Consider the following 21464-nt stretch of genomic DNA (forward strand, 5'->3'; position numbering starts at 1 on the left):
GTGCACATGTCCATGACGCGAGCAAACACACTGTCGCTTTTCAGTTGTTCCTTCAGTGTTTGCATATATGATGAACTGACAGGCATGTTTGCTACAATACTGTCGACATATATGTCTGTGCTTTCCATCAGCTCTTTGTCTGACAGGTTCATTGGTTTTTTCAGAGGTGAGCGGGACAAAGTATCTGCTGTCCAGAGCGATTTCCCTGGGGCGTACTGCACAGTTTACGAGTAACGCATGAGTCTCATTCTGAATCGCTGGATCCTGGGTGGCAAGAGATCCAGAGCTTGTCCTCCCAGTAAGGAAACGAGAGGTTTGTGGTCCGTTTCAAGACAAAAATGTTTACCAATCAGGAAATCATGAAAACGCTCACACGCCCATGTAGACGCCAGTGCCTCTTTTTCCACTTGTGCGTATCATTGTTCTGTAGGAGAAAGGAACCTCGACGAATACGCCACTGGTCGCCATCCTTCTTCCCACAGCTGCAAAAGAACACCTCCGAGACCATAGGATGAAGCATCTGCTGATACTTTAATGTCTCTGTTGGGGTCATACATTGCGAGCACTGGGGGTGAGGTCAGGGCATCTCGTAATGTTTTGAAAGCTCTCACTTGGTCAGTTCCCCAATACCATGCGTTCTTTTTGGAAAGAAGATCTCGCAGGGCTTTGTCTTTTTCAGCTAAATGGGGGATGAACTTGCCCACTTGATTCACCATGCCCAGAAAACTGCACAACTCTGACACATTAGTTGGCTCTGTCATTTCTGTAATTGCCTCCGTTGGCCTCGTGACAGACAGCCTCGTGTTGGCCAAGCCCACTACTATTCTGTCTCTGCTAATGCATGCAAGGCAGTCACGAATGCATCAACAGTCTCATTCGGCTCTTGTTTGCACATATTAAAACGTGCGCGCTCATAAACAACATTTTTCCTGACAATGAAAAAGTTGTGGAAGCTATCTAAATAATTTTTTCTACTTCAGATGTATTTTCCAGCTCCACATTCAGGAATTATTTGTGAAGTTTCCAGCATGAGACTGACAGAGTAGGCAGTGATGGATGTTTTTCTCATGGACTTACTGGGAATCCTAATCTGGTAGTGGTTGAGAACAGTAAGAACCTCCACAGCCTCTGTCTTACTGTCAAACTCCAACAAGCCGGAGATGGTCTTAGAAGAGGCTGAAAAAAGAGACTGAACATTAAAAGGCAGGCGATGACCACATTCACGAGACTTCATCTGTTCAATCAAATGTCTACTTACGTTTGGCATCAAACATCTTAAATTTGACAAAGCCAGGCAGATCATGCTCCGTGCACAGCTACAGAAACACAGACAGCAGCGTGTGAGCAGTTCTGCACTAGGCAACAATTAAACATACAACTTATCAGCATTTGTTATACAATGTGGGAGTGGATTTCTTTATGGCAAAGACTGCTCAAGAAATCAGGCTCAACTCAAGAGAGGATCTTTGGGCATTTAAGGATATCTTGTTAATTCAGAAAAACAGGGCAGTCTTCTTAATAACAATGGGTTTTTTTGGAATTTCCAAGATAATAATCATATTAATTCAGGAAAAAACAAGAAATTATGAAGTAGATTTTGGATACATCTCTGTATGATAGGATAGAAAATGTTTTAGGAGGTTTGGAATACTTTTAAACAGTTCTTTACAGTTACACAGAAAAGACGGACAGCGAACAGACAGAAGTACTTTACCCTCAGTAAATGATCCTGTGATATGCACGGAGGAACGTTATAGTAGTGCAACACTGCAGATGGAGGCTGGATGATGTTTTTGGAGGCTTGTCCGGCACTGCTAAAGCGATTGTTTCTGGTCATAGCAAAGTCCTTATAGCTGCTGCTGCCATCCTCTAACTCAAAAACCTGGCTGGGGATTACTGCGTGCTGCTTCGACACACTGCAAAAACCAAAAACATCAACTGTGTTACTTTTCTTATCAAATCCATGCATAACAAATCTACTGATCATGAAATAGTCTAGATAATATACACAGAAATAAAGAAGTATATGGTGCCAAATTGCCTCAGTGCGCTTTATGTTGTAAGATAAACACAAAAAAAATAAAGAAAACTCCCCAACAATCATATGACCCACTAAGGAAGCACTTTGGCGACAGTGGGAAGGAAAAACTCCCTTTTAACAGGAAGAAATCTCCGGCAGAACCAGGCTCAGCTGAAAAACTAGTTCATGCATTTATTACTTCCAGGCTGGACGACTGTAATTCATTATTATCAGGATGTCCAAAAAACTCACTGAAAAGCCTTCAGCTGATCCAAAATGCTGCAGCAAGAGTCCTGACAGGGACTAGAAAGAGAGAGCAGATTTCTCCTGTTTTGGCTTCCCTTCATTGGCTTCCTGTTAAATCCAGAATTGAATTCAAAATCCTGCTCCTCACATACAAGGTCTTAAATAATCAGGCCCCATCTTATCTTAATGACCTTGTAGTACCATATCACCCTATTAGAGCACTTCGCTCTCGCTCTGCAGGCCTACTTGTTGTTCCTAGAGTATTTAAAAGTAGAATGGGAGGGAGAGCCTTCAGTTTTCAGGCCCCTCTTCTGTGGAACCAGCTTCCAGTTTGGATTCGGGAGACAGACACTATCTCTACTTTCAAGATTAGGCTTAAAACTTTCCTTTTTGCTAAAGCATATAGTTAGGGCTGGACCAGGTGACCCTGAATCCTCCCTTAGTTATGCTGCAATAGACGTAGGGATTCCCATGATGCATTGAGTTTTTCCTTTCCAGTCACCTTTCTCGCTCACTATGTATTAACAGACCTCTCTGCATTGAATCATATCTGTTATTAACCTCTGTCTCTCTTCCACAGCATGTCTTTATCCTGTCTTCCTTCTCTCACCCCAACCGGTCACAGCAGATGGCCGCCCCTCCCTGAGCCTGGTTCTGCCGGAGGTTTCTTCCTGTTAAAAGGGAGTTTTTCCTTCCCACTGTTGCCAAAGTGCTTGCTCATAGGGGGTCATATGATTGTTGGGTTTTTCTCTGTATCTATGAAGCACCTTGAGGCGACTTATGTTGTGATTTGGCGCTATATAAATAAAATGGAATTGAATTGAATTGAATTAAAGATATGCACATCTTACCAGACATTCAGTCTTTTACCAAACACCTTAATGCTGTTGAGGTGTGTGATGGCCCTGTCCACAGCATACTCATCTCCCATCTCAACCAACGCTGTGCCAGGAACACTCTTCATAAACTTAACCTATAACAAGCACATAGATAACAGCTGTTCTAAAGAGGTACCATACATTGTGAAAGCAGTGTACATGTTTTACTGATGTAAACATTCTTTCATGTTAACCATTAGAAGACACAGTGTACATTAGAGGACATTTGGAAGGCTATCTAAAGTCAGGATATTTTACACTTGTGCTTTTTTGTGACATCAGGTAGTAATTTGCACAATCCACATTGGAGAATATAGCTATTCTGACTGTGTCATGAAATCAACATACTCTATGAGAACACTGAATGGGTTTGATGTTTGGGGAAGTTCTCTAAGTGTTACAGGAGCAGCAGAATCTATTCGTTATTTTGTTATAAGGTAGCGATGAGCAGATATGGAAATATTATTAACCCTCTCAAGGCAGGCGTTGCCGATTTGCAACAGTTAAAAATTAACAACCTGATTACCCCACATACATATTTTATGAGTTTTTTTTAGAAGTACCACTGCAGGACTTGGTTGTGCATTAGCAACAAAAAGTTTAATTTGAGCCTGAGAGGGTTAAAGTGCTGGGAGTAATTTATGGCATACCGAAAGTGAACAGGAGGAGGCAGATAATTAAACCCTAAAGTTAAAATTTCAATTGTATGAGAAAACAATGTAAACAATCTCTGATATCACATTAAAAAAGGAGAATCAGACCTATGTTTGGTTTGGTTTGGTTTGCAGGGGTACATCACATGTCCTGACATTAAACAGAATTCAATGACACACAAGCACATGAGTGACAACAAGAAAACAGATAGTACATTTCTAAATAATGCAGTAGGTGTTGATGTACAGAGGTCTAATCCCATTCAATATACTGTCATTTACTTGTGAGTAGGACTGAAGGGCCAGGATATGATAGACACACACACAATTTCTGAGTTTGCTTCCACTGGAATCTTTTTATTGTTTTTACTAGCTTTTCCCTTCCAGCACAATTTCTACAACCTAATTATTAATTAATTGTTAATAAAATTAACAGCTGTTGCCGTGTTTCTACAAAAACACGCCAAAGACACATGAAGAATACACAAACAAACACTTACCTTCTCAATGTTGCCGTAGAGGCAGAAGAGGTTGAAGATGCGGGTGCAGTTCATCTTGGATGGATGGAGGCCACTTACCATGGCAACAGAACTGGGGGCATGGCCAGAGTATGACGAGGATGACTGCGGCAGTGGATAAGACACCATGTCTGGAACGTCCAATGAAGTGAGCTTGTACCTGCTGTTGCCGGGCAGTGGCAGCAGGGGACATGGTGGACCTGGGAAGGCACACATAAAAACAGTCGCTGTCTTGCAAGAACAATGAAAGCCTGTCTGCACCAATCCAATTCTGAACCACTTCATGCGCCACAGGTGAATAAGTGAGCGCACACTCACAGCCAACATGTCATTGGCATGGAAGCTCTTTACTGTGAGTGATGAATCAAAGTACGCCAAAGTAAACTGTGGGGTGACCACCACAACAACAAATGTATCAACAAAACTAATCAGACACTTAAATCACCCCCAACCAAGCAGCAACATAGGAAGACAACTGAAAATGAGAAAAGGATTGATGCCCTGTTATGACTTTGGATGACGTGCCCTAGTTTTGAGATGTGTCATCATCTCTGGATCAGTGTTGGCTTAGGCTAGTGATGGTGATGTGGGAATGTCAGCCTGCTACATCAGATACAGGTATGCCTCTACAAGTGTGCACCCTCTGTTTGGCTGCCTTTTCCTTAGCTGTAGCCTGGATCTGTTAGGATGCCTGGGTCGTTGACCCAGAGTTTTGAGTTTATTATGTTACTTATCATTTCTAGTCTTTGGTTTCTTTGTTGGAGTTCTGTCTTATGGTTTATGTCTCTGTGTTCTCTAGTTGCTGTCTCTCTGTGTCCAGTCAGAGCATGTGTCTATAGTTCAGTCTGTGTTATGTGTCCTGTTTTACTTTGAAAATCCGTGTCTCATGTAAATGTGTCTGGTTTTGCTTCCTTTGTCTCGTTAGGCCTGATTTGCCCCAGCTGTGTTTCCCTCCTGTTGTCCATTCCCTGATTGCTCTGTGTGTATTTAAGCCCTGTGTTTCAGTTTGTCATTGTCGTGATCTACTGTTATCTTGCTGTGTGGTTTGTCTGTGTAGGTGTATTTTGTATTCTTAGTTTTTGTTACCCTTTTGAGTTCAGCATTAAAGCTGTTTTGAGTTACTTTCTGTCTCCGGAGTCTGCACTTTGGGTCCTTCTCCTGCCTGCACACAGCCATTTCATAACAGGATCTTGTTATAAAAGCAGTGAATGTATAACAAGATCCAACATCTGCAGATGAAAGTTTCGGCCTGCCTCAGCATTGCAAAACCTCCAGCTTCCAACATCAGCATAAAGAAGAGGAAGCCACTCTCATTGCTTAGTAATGACAACAACATTGTCACCCTTCAGACAGACATGTGTAGGTGCAAGGAAAGACTATCATGAAAAGATTTTGTCACTGCTCAGTGACAAAAATACTTATGAGCCCAGGTCTCAGAAGAGGGTGATTGATTGTCTTAACCAGGAAGAACAGGGCGATGCTATTGACTGGACCTCATACCAAATGCTTTATCCTGGGGATGCTACACCAAGGCTGTATGGTTTACTGAAGACATAAACATCGTGCACCTTTAAGACCAATTGTCTGTATGATCAACTCTGTCCTCCATTGGAGGTAGTTCATAAGAGATTACAAGATGACCCTGACCTCAGCAAGAGGATCACTTTCAGCACCAACTACTGTAAGTACTACACCCAGAAACATGGGTGTGCCATGGGTTCCCAAGTTTCACCAATTGTGGCCAACTTATACATGGAAAAAGTCCAAAAGAAGCTTTTGTATCCTACCCTGGAACACCACAAAGTCACTGATTTTCAGCTATGTGGATGACACCTGGGTGAAAATCAAATCTCAGGACGTTCCACATTTAACGGATTACATTAACTCGGTGGAGCAACAAATCAACTTCACCAGGGAGGATATGAAAAGTGGGAGGCTAGCCTTCTTAGACTGCGAGATTTCCATCAGTAATGGGGGACATCTAAAAGCTGACGTGTACCGTAAACCTGCACATACGGATCAGTATCTAAGGTTTGACTCGCATCATCCACTGGAGCACAAACTGGGTGTCATCAGGACGAGCGAACACCATTCCCACTGACACAGCGGCCAGGGAGGCAGAAGAACATCACATCAAGAAGGCCCAGAGGATGTGGTTATCCCAGCTGGACTTTTGTCAAAGCGGGGAAAACTCCTAAAGAAAGCTCCAGGCGATCCAGGAGAGAAGGACAACCGCTGCCTAAGCGAAAACCTTTAGTAATCTCGTTTGTCAGAAGTATCGGAACAGCTGAGGTGCATGTTCTCTAAACACTGTATCTCTGTGGCTTTCAAAGGATACATCTTTCACCATCTTACAATGCTGTGATTGCAGCCATTCCCTAACTCTCTGTGAATGGTACTCATGGCCATTGATCAGTTGCCCATTTTGCCAATGACAATTTACAAAATAATAACCATGAAACTGACCTTGCGGCCTATTGTTAGTCGGTGGTGCTAGTGTCTGTCATTATGCAAATGTACCGTTGGGGAAACCTGCAGTCAGCTGAGACTGAAGAAGTCACTTGAACTTTCTCCCACTGAAAACGCTACATAGAGATGAAGAGAATAGACTTTTGGGGATTTCCTTACCTGGATGACTGAGCATGCATCAAGATATTTACTTGGACATTTTCCTACTAACTGCTCTACTGTAGTTCTGGCAGCACTAAGTGCTTGGAGGGACTTCTTGTTTGGAGAGCGCTCGTATTTAGCTTTTGGAGCTCAGTTTACTTAGAAAACAAGAGTAATTGTGCTGGACCTGGCTTCAAACCAATCACTGTTCTTAGAGGTCTTCGTCCCAAAGGTAGCAAAGGCTATTCTGTTTTCTGAGTTGTGCTGTTGGGCTACAGACAGAGCTTTTGTAAGTTTGGGGGGATCTTGGCAAATTCATCTACTACTACTGCATCTGGGAATCGATGCAACCTCAACTTGCAACACACTGGTAAGTGGTCAGTGGCCAGCTATGTTCTTTGTCCTTGAAAGTACAGTGGGGCAAAAAAGTATTTAGTCAGCCACCGATTGTGCAAGTTCCCCCACTTAAAATGATGACAGAGGTCAGTAATTTGCACCAGAGGTACACTTCAACTGTGAGAGACAGAATGTGAAAAAAAAATGCATGAATCCACATGGTAGGATTTGTAAAGAATTTATTCGTAAAGGAGGAGTTGGCCGTCCGACTGCGGTCTGGAGTGTGGAGCCTTCCTGCTGCTGCGGAGTCGGGGCGGTCTGCCTCCCCCCACCGCAGGGAAAAGGGAAACACCACCTGGGTCTGGGTGCAGTTCCCCCCTCCAGGGGCGGGGGCACCTAGACCCGGTTTGTAGAGTACGCTTGGGGAGTGTGATCGTGTGTACAACGTCTCTTTATGTCTGTCTCCACGTTGGTTGAGTGTGGAGTGAGTGCATATGAGAGCATGAGGGTGAGAATGGATGTTTGTATCTGTGTGTGCCTGTATGTCTGTGTCTATATGTCAGGTTGGGTGTCAGGCGCCACCTCTCTGGGGACATCTCAGGCCCTCCAAGGTTTGGAGGCCTATCTCCCCCTACCACCACTTCCCCTGCCAGTGGCGGACCCCCTCAGACATCGGTGCGTTGGTGGTTCTTTGTGTCCGGGGATGGGCGTCCAGGTACACACTGGCTCACTCCTTGGCGGCCGCTTATCGGGGCCTGGAGCCTGGGGCTCGCTCGGGCCACTTCGGAGGTGGGGTGCCCCCGGCCTCTCGGCCTGGGGCTCGGTCACTCAGGCACAGCTGGCTGCCGGCGGAGCTCACGGGCGCGTCACTGCAACCCCCCCTGGCTTCTGCTCCGCGGCTGCTGAGTGAGCCCTCATCTGGGACTCTCCTCAGCTCTTTCTGGGACAGTGGCGCAGCTGCCCCTCTGTTGGTCTTCCTTGGTCTCTTGTGTTCTGGGGGCCTCTGGATGTCTGGAGTTTTGATCTCCACCACACCTGCTTCACGCCCTGGAGGACGGGGCTGTGGCCCCCCCACACCCTCTAGCAGATTATTACATGAAGGAACCTTTTAAAAAAACAAAAAACAAGCGCGTCCATGCTCACAGGTGTACACACGGGTGATCACACCCACAAACTGCACCCTTTTTGGCTCCTACCTCAAAGCACACTGTTCTGTTGATCTTATGTGCTGCACAATAATGTTTAACATTTAGTATTTACTGTCATATTCCCATATATCATTGTGATGTTGTTTATTCTATTACTCTTGTTCTCTTCTGCTTGTTTTCTTTTTTCTTTCTCAGCAGGTGATCCAGGTGATTGATATATGCATTTTTTTTCTCTGCCCGTTCTGTTGGTTTTTGTCTTTTGCCCTTCTCCCCCGTCCCTCTTCTCAGCTGTTTCTCTTTCCCTCTTTCTTTCTCCCCTTCTTTCCCCCAGTCAAGTCTGTCCCGTATTCAGTAAGTGAAAATAAAATAAACAATAAAAGGTGAATCAAATGGACCATTACGGCAAGGCTGGGATGGTCAGTTTGGTAAAGTAAATCCGTTGGGCATCTTTCTTTGCCTTTAGACAACAATTCTGATGGCAAAAGAGCCAAACGGGACAGGCTAAAAAAAATAAATAAATAATAATAATAATAATAATAATAATAATGTTGGTGGCGTCAGTTACACAATGGACCCAGAGCCAGCGCAACGTGCCAGCAGTGCACAGGCAGGAATGCATTTCTAACTTGGAAATTCCAACACCACTTCACATTTAAAGAAGAAAGGGATGAAGGGCGAAATCTGACCGTGCGAACTCTCTTTGCCAGCAACCAAGCTGCTCTCAGCGTCAAAAGACTCCAACCTAAAGAAACATCTGGAATTTCTTTTTTAAAAACTACGTTAGCCTACTGCAACTAACTTGTTTTAGTTGTGATAGCTGCCTGGGTTATGTACCACTTAAGTATCTTTGATGTACTATTGCTGTGTGATTTATTACTATTACTGAAGGCTACTCACCACTGAGCTAACATTGTTAGCTGCCGTTAGCTTAGGTCTACCTAGAAAAGAGCTGAGGAGAGCCATGGATGGGCGTCACCTAGCAGCCACTGTGCAGAAGCCACAGAGGGCTGTAGCGACGAGCCTGCAGGCTCCACCGAGTCTCGGGCCCAGAAACCCAAAGGCCATCCACACCCCAGACGGGGCCCGACAGACCATGGAGTCTGGGAGTGAGCCACTACATACCTCAGCACCCAGCCCTGGACACCAAGAACCAGCCACCAGCGGGTGGGGGCACCAGCCACTGAAAGGGAGTGTGGTGAGGGGAAATATGTTCTGAGAGAGGTGGAGTCTAAGACCCAACCTGACATATAGACACAAACATGCATTCCCACCCTCATCCAACATAGAGACACACAGAACTGTATGTAGTACACATGCTCACACTCCTCATACAAACACTATACTCCCGGGTCCAGGCACCAGCATCCCCGGAGTGGCAATCCACCCCCAGACCCAGAAGATGGTGAAGAAAACTGAAGGCTCTGCTTCCATTCTACAGGGTGAGCCATTTATATGGATACATCGTAATAACATAGGAATGGTTGGTGATATTAAAGTCCTGTTTGTGGCACATTAGTATACGTGAGGGGGCAAACTCCTCAAGATGGGTGGTGACCATGGTGGCCATTTAGAAGTCGGCCATCTTGGATACAACTTTTGTTTTTTCAATAGGAAGAGGACCATGTGACACATCAGACTTATTGGTAATGTCACAAGAAAAACAATGGTGTGCTTGGTTTCAACGTAACTTTATTCTTTCATGAGTTATTTACAAGTTTCTCTTTGTTCACAGCCATTGACATGTCGAAGAGGTTAACACGTGAGGAGTGAAATCATGTTGATATCTGGTGAATGCAGTAACCGGGTCATTGCAGCAGATTTCAATGCAAGACACCCTACGAGACCACCCATCTCCCATGCTACAGTTAGCAAACTGCTTGCTAAGTTTCGTGAAACTGGTTCAGTGTTGGATTTGCCAAAATGTGGACGTAAGAAAACTGTCACTAATGAAGAAACATCAGTGGCTATCCTCGCTTCATTCAGCAAGAGCCCACAGCGTAGCACTCGCCGCATGTCACTGGAGAGCGGCATTAGTCGAACATCCCTTCGGCGGATATTAGCTACTCACAAATGGCACCCTTACAAACTCCAGCTACTGCAGCATCTCAGCAAGGATGACCCAGATCGGTGCACAGAATTTGCAGAATGGGCAAAACAAAAATTGGAGCAGGACCCTCAGTTCAGGCAGAAGATTTTGTTCAGTGATGAGGCAAACTTTTATGTGAATGGTGAAGTTAACAAACAAAACCACCGCTATTGGTCTGACACTAATCCACATTGGATGGATCCCTCCAAGACTGTTGGAACAACAAAAGTGATGGTTTGGTGTGGTATATGGGGCACAACGATAGTGGGTCCATTCTTCATCAATGGAAACCTCAAGGCCACTGGATATTTGAAATTGCTACATGATGATGTGTTTCCCTCTTTATGCACTGAAGCTGGCACGTTCCCTGAGTTTTTCCAGCAAGATGGTGCACCACCACATTATGGGTGCAGGTCCGAGCATTCCTAGATGAACAGTTTCCTGGAAAGTGGATTGGTTGTCATGGGCCAGTTGAATGGCCCCCAAGGTCTCCCGATCTGACCCCCTTAGACTTTTATCTTTGGGGTCATCTGAAGGCAATTGTCTATGGTGTGAAGATACGAGATGTGCAGCACCTGAAACTACGGATACTGGATGCCTGTGCTGGCATTTCTCCCGCGGTGTTGCTATCAGTGTGTAAAGAGTGGGAGAAGAGGGTCGCATTGACAATCCAACACAATGGGCAGCACATTGAACACATTTTATAAGTGGTCAGAAACTTGTAAATAACTCATGAAAGAATAAAGTTACGTTGAAACCAAGCCCACCATTGTTTTTCTTGTGACATTACCAATAAGTTTGATATGTCACATGGCCCTCTTCCTATTGAAAAAACAAAAGTTGTATCCAAGATGGCCGACTTCTAAATGGCCACCATGGTCACCGCCCATCTTGAGGAGTTTGCCCCCTCACATATACTAATGTGCCACAAACAGGACTTTAATATCACCAACCATTCCCATTTTATTACGGTGTATCCATATAAATGGACCACCCTGTACTTTTACACAGTGTTGGGCGAGTTACCTTGAAAAAGTAATTAATTATAGTTACTAGTTACTTCTCCACAAAAGTAACTAAGTTAGAAACTGAGTTACAAGATTCTAAAAGTAATTAATTACTTGAAAAGTAACTATTGCGTTACTTTAAAAAAATGTTTAACCCTCTGGGGTTGTTTTTGCTCATAAGCAGAGTGTTGCTGCGCTGTCCTTAGACCGTAAACAATATTTTTATATATTTTATTTATTGTTTACTCTATTTAATTTGTAAAATATGTGTACACACACACACACACACACGTAGAAAAATATTTAGTATACACATCCAGAAATGCATATACTATTATATATTGTACATATATTTATTAGTTTCAGATGTAGCCATTCTTGTATTTTGCTTGTTTACATTATTGTATTTTGCACAACTCTGTTGCTTGTGAAGCTCGCACACAAGAATTTCACTCACATGTGCTGTACCAATGTACCTGCACATGTGATGTGACAATAAAAGTGATTTGATTTGATTTGATAAACGTGACGAAACTATTGAGGAACAAACACGCGTATATATTGTTTATCATGACTCTGGTTTTACGAGGCCTATCAACACAATTTATAAACTGGTATATGTCACCTTGTTGCTTTGTCTTTAAGTGGTCATGTTATTGGCTTACCACCACTACTTTATTCTTCCTCAGTCAAACAGCAGCACTCATGCGATCGTTTTGCCCCCTTAGCTCCAGGTTTTGTGCCTGATTATTTAAGACCTTGTATGTGAGGAGCAGGATTTTGAATTCTGGATTTAACAGGAAGCCAAAACAGGAGAAATCTGCTCTCTCTTTCTAGTCCCTGTCAGGACTCTTGCTGCAGCATTTTGGATCAGCTGAAGGCTTTTCAGGGAGTTTTTAGGACATCCTGACAATAATGAATTACAGTCGTCCAGCCTGGAAGTAATAAATGCATGAACAAGTTTTTCAGCGTCACTCTGAGACAGGATATTTCTAACTTTATATATGTATATAAGAATATATTATGGCTTTACGGGATTTGTAAATCATCACATTCTGGGGTTTCTTTTGGGTTTTTTTTTTACATTTTACTCAGTGTTCCAACTTTTTTAGCCCCGTGGATGTATCGACATAGTGGGAGTTCAAAACAGGTAGATTTCGAAGCATCAAAGAGAGAAACCAGGTCACTGTTGCCATGTGCTTTGCCTTCACAACAGTCGAAAGGAAGAAGTCATTGTAAACACAAAAAGCTGTCTTCAGCAGAACCAGGTCAGACACCTGGCAGATGACGGAAAGACAAAACATCAACTACGAGAGAAAGAAGGCAAAGAGTTAACCGAGTGTCTTTTTTTGCCATCAAATGAGTTTTTATTTTCTATTTAATTGTGATTATTCCTGTCTTTGTACTGTGCATTGTGTCTTCATGCTTGTGAAAAATCCTTACTTACCATAACCATTATCACTGTAGGAAGATGGGTGTTCGCCTAAAATGGCCTGTCTCTGTCTTCCCTTTCCACGGTCTGAAATACATACAAATACAGATAACACAAACCAATTATGTGAATGCGAGAAGATTTCACATATACTGATTTAAATGACATTAAAGAACACTTGGAAAGTGTTTCATTCATTCACTGCCTCGTTAGAGATCTGTTAGTACCAATCAAATGGTCCATTAAGGCCGAATGCTTGAACGGGCTGGGTCTGACTGTCTGACTGAGCCTATGCTGGGCAGTGCTTATGTGCTCCCAGATCTCAGCGATTAACTTGATGATTAAGTCTTAATGTGTGACAAATAAATAATACTCTACTTCATTATACTGTTTGACAGACAGTCACAAAGTAAAAAAACACAACCAGAAGACAAGAGAAAGTGTCCTCCACTAATCAGAAGGCTGACAGTTCAGTTCCCAGCTCCAAACAAGCAAGTTAATCCTAAAAACGGAAATACAGGAGGTTAACAACAAGGTGGAAACCATCTAAAAGAGTTTCAGCTGAAACCCAAATAAATGCACCAGAATGATGAAAATAGTAAAGAATTCAAAAGAAATGGAAAGTGTACCACAACATCTATCAGACATGGTGGAAGGCAGCAATGAATGACTGCCCGTGGAACAGGGTCGCCGGCGTTTATTGATGATGTGTCTGCTGGTAAAAGTCTGAATTGTATGGTGCTAGATTCTCTGCTCAGGTTCAGTCAAATGGATCTACACAGCGCTTCACAGTACAAATGGATCCTGCCAAAGAAACCCAAGAGTGTCTCAAAGCAAAGAGGAGGGAAACCTTTCAGTGGTCAAGACCTGATCTCCACCCGACAGAGCATGCTTTTCAGTTACTGAAGGAAAAGAGACCAACAAAGAAGAAGCAGCTGAAGTTGGCTGCTTCAAAGGCCTCGCGGAGCGTCTACAGGGAGGAGACAGTGTTTTGGATTCTTGACTATATCTTTAAAAATCAGAGCCAGTTATTAACAGTGCTACATTTAAAATGATGCAATGTTGCAATTTTGAGTTTGATCAATCACGACTCACATCTGGAGCATTCATGAAACAGTTCAGCTGAACGCTCTTTTAAAGCAGGATTTACAGTTTGACAAAAAGGCCTCCGTTTCTTCCAGTGTTCATATTCCTGCAGAAACATCACAGAGGAAATCTGTTTCCTCCATCTATGTTTATTGTGGGATTCATTTGGAACTGAGGGGTAGCTTCTATCTGATACTGTGCCCATGAAAGAGAACGACACAGTCCTGCAGAGCCATGGCAGATGCTGCTAATAGCTGAGATCTGAGACACTAACATGCCACTTCTTTGGTACAAATCTCTGCCACACAGATTCACTGAAATATTGCCCTGGCTTTCCTAAATATTACATTATATTACAGTATTATAATAAATATCATTGTGACATTTTCTTGGACTGGGAATAACACAGACAACTAAGAATGCTGCTGCTTAACATGGTCAGTTTTTAATACATCAGATAAACTCTCAGTTTTAACAGCTGTAAATCCACACGAGCACAACAAGCATGCTCAGCGGCAGACTACATGTGAAGGTTATTAATGTCCTTTATATGCCTTCATTGTGTTTCCGGTTGAGTTGAGTTGGCCAAATTAAAACGGTCATGCTATGCACATGACAACTCAAGAAAAAGAAGATTTTATCGATGCCATCTGCCATGCAGAGATCAGAATTTCAAATGAAAAAGATCAGAAATGTGAGGTTTCAAAGTGAAATGAAGAGCAGCTGCTGATTTTCTACAGTAGTTTTTTGTGTGTGTTTGTACACATTTATTTCTATTTATTTAATCCCAGCTGCTCCCAAAAAATAACAACAAAACTCTTATGGTGGTAATGGAGGTGAAAAAATAAGAAAAACAGTTTTGTGGTGGTTTTATTCAGAGAAGAGCAGGAAAAACAATACAAACACATGTGAACAGAGATAAGAAAGAGACAGTACCTGTGAGGCATCAAGCTTTCTCTTTTTTCTCCCTCAGCACAAAAGAACATCAACCTGCATTACATTATCATCACAATGATAAAAACATGACCATTATCAAAACTCTCATCCATCAAAGCATTACATACTGTATATGCTACACACATGTTGGAGGCACACTGACATGACACAGACTTTCTGACGATCGGTCCCATACGTACTGCCAGGATAGCGTCTTATCCACAACACGTCTGTCTGCAGTGCTGTGGATCAATCACTGTGTCACATGGCTGAAATATGCACCCACTCAGGATCAGTGTTGGTCAAGTTACTCGAAAAAAGTAATCAGTAACTAATTACTAATTACTTCCCCAAAAAAGTAATCCAGTTACTTTACTGATTACTTATTTTCAAAAGTAATTAATTACTTAGTTACTTAGTTACTTTTTAAAAACACGATTTACAACCTGAAGAGGTGATAAAGTGATAGCTCTTTCAGCCCAATTCTACTTTTTCTGCATAATCCATCATACAAAATGTAATCAAATGGAAAAGTCTCTTTTTAAAACTTGTTTTATCAGTTTTAATCTTTTAACTTTATGCATCAAGCAAAAATTTAATTATCTGCAACATTCTCTGACTGGAAGAAATTTGTTTAACATTTAAACCTATTTTCTGCACATTCCAGCACATAAAATAAAATATTTTTTGTGTTTACACTCAGTCTTTCAAATAGATGCAAGTAAAACACAGCAGAAAATAAATAAAGTCAAAGACTCAGCGGTCCTGTTGCTCTATTTTCACCTGTAAAGCAGGAGTGGGGTAGGCGGAGGGTTACCCTGGTGCAGGTGTGCCGCGGTCAGTGGAAGAATCCGCGAGTTTCTCTGTGAGTTTCCCATTACGTTGTAGCTACTCGGTGCTTGCTCTGAAGTTTAGGGGTTTTTTCGCTGTAAAAAGAAGTTTTCTTCCCACGCACAGCGGACACAAATGTTTTTGTCACTTTTTATGGAATCAAACTCAAAGTAAGGTCAGTACTTCCACGCTTTAAAGCTGTTGTCACCAACGTCGCACTCGCTTACGTCACTGTCATGAGACATTCTCGCAAAATAAATCATGGTTTTAGTAACGCAGTAACGCAGCGTTCCTACGGGAAAGTAACGGTAATCTAATTACCGTTTTTGCAGTAATCCCTTACTTTACTCGTTACTTGAAAAAGTAATCGGATTACAGTAACGCGTAACCCATCTCTGCTCAGGATAGTGGAGACAAACTGGACTCCATTTCAGTGAATCAAACTGGGATGACACAACCAGTTTTACGTTTACTTTCCACATGAGGTTGGATTTGTGTATTTATGTGTTTGTCTGTTTTCCATGAATAAATGAAATCATCGTTTTATATCTACTGTGTTTTTGTCAACGGCTAAAATTTGCTTGACAATCTGAAACATTTCAGTGAAGTCAAGTAGGTGACAAACAGTTTTTCATTACACTGTAGAAATATGCACTGCAGTGAAATCAAAGGGTTCACAGTACTGTGTGACCTATCAGGTCATTAAAGTAACATACAACACGCTTCAATGCAACTTTCCTTTGATTTAAAGAATAAATTCTCAGCTCCCAGGTGGTGTTAAATTTATCATATAAATAATTCACTAACTATTTTTGTATTCTGGCAAGAATTTAACAGTAAAATACTCTTTTTGCTTTCCCCTGCTAAGCTTAGCAGATTTAGATCATTTTGTTTTGCACTCTGAGCCTGCTTGTGTATTAAAGTATCTGCTATGATGATAATGATAAGCTCAGTGTGCGTCTTTGCTGAGGGTGACCCTGACTGCATGATTTTGGGTTGTCTGACAACAGGCTAAGATGTTGTGAGAGGATCTGTAGTTGACGAGCCAAAACAAACCAGTACATCTGACTGTATTGATTGCAGCTTATGTATGTTTAAATATCCGTCACCTACACCTGCTGATGTTTTGGTCTCTGTTTGCGTTTGTTAAATGTTCAGCTTACATTATATGCACATCACCCATATGTAACAAGATTCACCCAAATTTCTGTCTGTGATTGAATTGTGATGCAGCTCTCCAACGGAGTTGCACTTCCTCCCAAGATAGAGGATCCACTGGATGCTAATCACTGTGCTATGATCCAATTTCTTTCATGGACAGTATATTTTTACAATCGTGTGATCTCACAAAAGCGAATCAAAGCAAACCCCTTTGACATCATGTCCTCTTTATGATAGATTAATAGTAGCAGCAGTTATTGGATGAACGGACTTCAGAACCCACAGAAGGGGATTCTCAACATGCATCAGATACCATCTACATGGGAGTGAAGCTGTTAATAATTGTATCATGCACTCCCAGATTTGGTCTGAATACAAAACGAAGAACGTCAAGAGACGTTTTCACCTGTGGTCCCAGGTGAGCCAAGAATGGTCTCTCCAGCGCATTAATTACACAGGATGTGAGGACAAGTGGTCAACAGTCATTAAGCTTAGGTGTGTGGTTCATTAAGTGCAGTTTGCAGACACAAATCAAACATGCAAAGTGTACATAGCCGCATTTGCCTACCTTTGCAACAACTGTGGTTGCTACAGGTTGTTGTTTAACGAGAGGACTACACTATGGTCAGACCTTCCAGTGCAGGGCATAGAGCAGCTCTAGCACCCCATCTTCTCAAGTGGGACAACGGACATACTATTGATGCAGTCTGTATTCCAACAGCTATCAATACCCAACCCACAGAAGCGTGCTTTCACAGGAACACGTCGGGGACTGACATTTCTATTCACCCAAAAACTCTGCAGGAACAAAATGATGAACGTGCAAAACATGGAGGAGTGAAAGCAGCAGAGTATGACAGGGTAGAAGAAAAGGGGCAGGTTGATGGAAATGCACATTGGCACAGAGAAGCAGAGAAAGTCAGAGACGAATGGCGTTCGAAGATGCACTCAGCTGTCTGTGGATGAAAGTAGATAGAGCTCACTGTATGAATGTATGGTTAAACGTGACTTGCTGTCTAAAGTGATGATCATTTTATCTCACTATTATTGTCATTATTATTTTATATTATTGTTCTGTTTATTTTTATCCTTCTGCCAAACTAATTTCCCCTTGTGGGACAATAAAGAAATTGAACTGAACTGAACTGAATTTAAAGTAGAAAAGTATCACGTCAGTATCAGTCCGCTTCCATTTCCATAAGGTTAATAACCTCATGCTAAACGCAGCTACTACAGTAAAAGGTACAAGTAATATGTAGGTCAGTCTATGAGCCCATAGCTATATGCTCTCCTCTGGTAACGTACCCTTTGACAACATCAACCACTTCCCCCTATGCAGCCAGGGCGACCTTGTTTGGGTAGTTTAACCATATCCATGAATGGCTCTGTTAGTCAAAAGCAACAGAACCTGTGGCTGATGAGCATGTTTATTTTATCAGCAGTGCAGGGAAAAAGAACTCTGTGCTACTTCCAGCTGCTCCCTTATCACAGAGGGCAACTTTGCATGTTTGATTTGAGTTTTCAGTGGCTGCTCTTCCTGACGTAACCTCTCCTTCTCGAACCAAACAGGGGATCTTTTACTTGAACAGAGTTTCAGACAACCGATATTCTGGGTTCCTTGATGTGCTGCTGGTGCTCCTCAGAACACTGTAGCTTGAAACACTGCTGCATTTTTTTCACTAGCACAAGGAACTAACAAAGGGGTGCACAGTCACTGTGATAGCGTGACTGGTCTTCTTCTGTGGTGTGGGAGGGACCCAAACGGCTCTGTGGCTTTACCCAGTTTTAGAGGCCGTTCACACCACCTGGCTGCTGCCAGTAATGTGCAGAACTGCATCAGTCTTCTGGGCTAGTATTCTAACCTGTTTTAGCTGACACAACATATTACAGCCAAAAACAAATCTAGGTTTGGGCCCAGGGCTGGACATTCTGGTAAAAGCTGTAAGGCTATAAAGATAAAAATAAGAGATAAAACATTTTAAAATATGATTTGTTTGATCATCTAAAAATGTATTTCATGCCAAGATAATACTTCATATTTATGTGAATCTTCCCCAAAGTGCCTCATTTAGAGAAGGTCCAAAGCAGTCTCCCCAGTGATGGTTTACTGTAGCAGCCATGTTTAAATACAGTCCCCCTCAAACACACGTGCACAAGTGTATGTATAAAAATACAGTTCACTAGCTGGGCCCACGTCCTCATTTGAGGTTTGACAGCGTTTTAGTAGATAATGGTGAATGGTTGGCCATGAATTGAGCTGTGGTTTGGGGAAGGCCTCAGAGGAGACTGGCGGCTCATCATGTACTAAATAGAAGTTAAGAAGTTAAAGAATTGAAAAGGGGAGGGAGGGGCATGTAAACGAGAACGAACAGCTTGTAGAACTGGGGGAACACATATAGATGAGAACCAGAAGGAGCGTGTTTGGAGGCGTGGTCCCTGAAGTTCAGATACTTTATCTCCAAATATATAACTTCTATCAAAGGAACACAAATTCATTCATGTAGGTGCTGGATGGTGGAAATGATTAAAGCAGCACAAGAAAAGAGCAGCTAGTACAGAGGGAATATAAAGCAAACTAAAACTGAGCAGTAAAGGTACCAGCAACCACTATTGTGGAAGCTAAATACATAAAGAAATACATTTTCATACTCCACCAGAGACCCCAACACACCCCAGCCTCACTGGTGACTTGCCCCAGTCTGTGTCAATGCAGTGCACCCCCATGAAATCATATAACACAGCAGATAAAATGTATTTAGTGACTATTTCAACTAAACAGAGTTGGGACCAGTTCATCACAAAAACAATCGTTTAATGAATCATTTTAAAACAAGGCTGTTTAAGGTTATATTAGGCAGCCAAAACTAAAATATTTAGTGGTCGTTAATGGCACTTCGGGGAATGTCAGAGTCTCACAGAGACTGTAACAAATAATAAATAATGCTCTGTGGATATCAAAAGAACATTTCACGGTGAAGCTGATACTCTGGGCAGCAGCTGTTAATGTTGCCATAGACTGAAGCCAGGGGCTGTGAGCTTACCGCTTTCAGATGTCGGGCAATTTTTAATCAGTGCTGTCTGAAAAAAAAACAACAGTTTTTTTTGAATTGAGTGAATTCAGGATGAACTGACTCCAACATCAGTCTCATCACACAGTTTCAGATAATGGACCACACAGGACTGCGATCACACAACACACTCATGCAGTAATACAACGTAACAACTTTTGGCTTTAAACAAGTCACTGATACATAGTAATGAATCTTTCTATCAAAATATACAAATCAAGGAGATTTAGATGGCTAAATGTAGAGCTCCTGATTAAGGCTGTCACAATATACTGGCTTTCACAGTTAGTATTTCTTAGAGTTTGCAGATTCGTGTACCTTTGCTGGTTGGCTGATAGCAGAACCAGGCCGTGTGGTTGACGGTGAGTCAGCACTTTTTCACCTGTTTGATTCTTCCACCAAGAATTCAAAGGCTTGGCGGTAAACAGCTAACTCTGTCTCAGACACACTAGAGGCTGTCTTTGGTAAGAGCATGTTCATGCTAACTAACCTAAATCCTTTGGTAGTTCTCGAGTTACATAACTTGCTGTTCACATTAATACTGATTTAGAGTCTTTCAGTCTCATTTGAGATTTGCTATTTAACGTTTCATATTTGAGGATCTGCAATAACACCAACACTGCTTTTTTAACTACATGGCAAATTTAGACACTTGAACCCAGATACACATGTGAAGGAAGCTGACACGCCTACTCACAGTCTTTATTTATTCACATGCCTATCTACCAGAATATTTAGCTGTCATCTGAATAGCTACTGTATCTGCTTCTCTCCGTTTTTCAGACCTGTAACAGCCAATGAAATTCTCAATTTAGTGTTCTATCTTAATTATAAGCAACATTGTAAAGATAGTTCTTAGTTTATCGTTTTTGGATACCATTTTTGCAGTAAGGTGTCATTAAAAATCTGATATTGTGACAGCTCCAATTCAGACAAAATAAAGCAACAGAGAGCAGAGTTTTGATACTCATAATGTAGAATCACATAGCCAGAAACTCAACTTATTACCCAATAAGGTGTTTTCATCAGATTTTGAAGAGGAAACAAGGATTTGATTTCACTTGTTATGTTGATGTTTGGTAAAAAACATGCAAGATTGCTATAAAAAAGCAACACTGAAAGTTAAATCTAACATGTCGAGGCTCTGGAGAACAAAAGACGTTGTGCAGACCAGGTGTCAGGCTATGTGAGACTACTTCTGCAGACAAAAGGAGATTAAGAACACAGGGTAAAATAGGTGGAAAGGAGGCAGTGCTATCCTGCAGCGAGTGGCAGGGAAGGTGGCTCCTGGGCATGTTGAAGCAGCAGCTGCATGGTGGTCAGCAGGAGTGAGATCCATCTCTTTTTCTCCCTCTCTTTCTCTCTTTGCTGGGTTGCAAAGGTGTAGATGGAAGAAAGTTGCTGTGCATGGCCAGCCTGACGTTCTCTGCTCTCTCACTGTCCCTCAA

The 21464-nt window shown here is 42.2% G+C and overlaps 1 protein-coding gene across 1 annotated transcript in view; it reads right to left on the bottom strand.

The window, feature by feature from the left end:
- Window positions 1–21464, bottom strand: part of LOC113034664 (heterogeneous nuclear ribonucleoprotein L-like) — a 66676-nt gene that overhangs the window by 2523 nt on the left and 42689 nt on the right. The window contains exons 8-13 of the mRNA XM_026189472.2: window positions 12950–13021; window positions 4298–4515; window positions 3118–3239; window positions 1715–1916; window positions 1259–1316; window positions 1078–1176 (exon numbers count right to left, since the gene is read on the bottom strand). Of these exons, the coding sequence (XP_026045257.1) occupies window positions 1078–1176; window positions 1259–1316; window positions 1715–1916; window positions 3118–3239; window positions 4298–4515; window positions 12950–13021 (771 nt within the window). The remainder of the gene's footprint in view (window positions 1–1077; window positions 1177–1258; window positions 1317–1714; window positions 1917–3117; window positions 3240–4297; window positions 4516–12949; window positions 13022–21464) is intronic.

The sequence above is a fragment of the Astatotilapia calliptera genome, chromosome 13 (assembly GCF_964374335.1).
Source record: "Astatotilapia calliptera chromosome 13, fAstCal68.1, whole genome shotgun sequence".
Lineage (NCBI taxonomy): Eukaryota > Metazoa > Chordata > Actinopteri > Cichliformes > Cichlidae > Astatotilapia > Astatotilapia calliptera.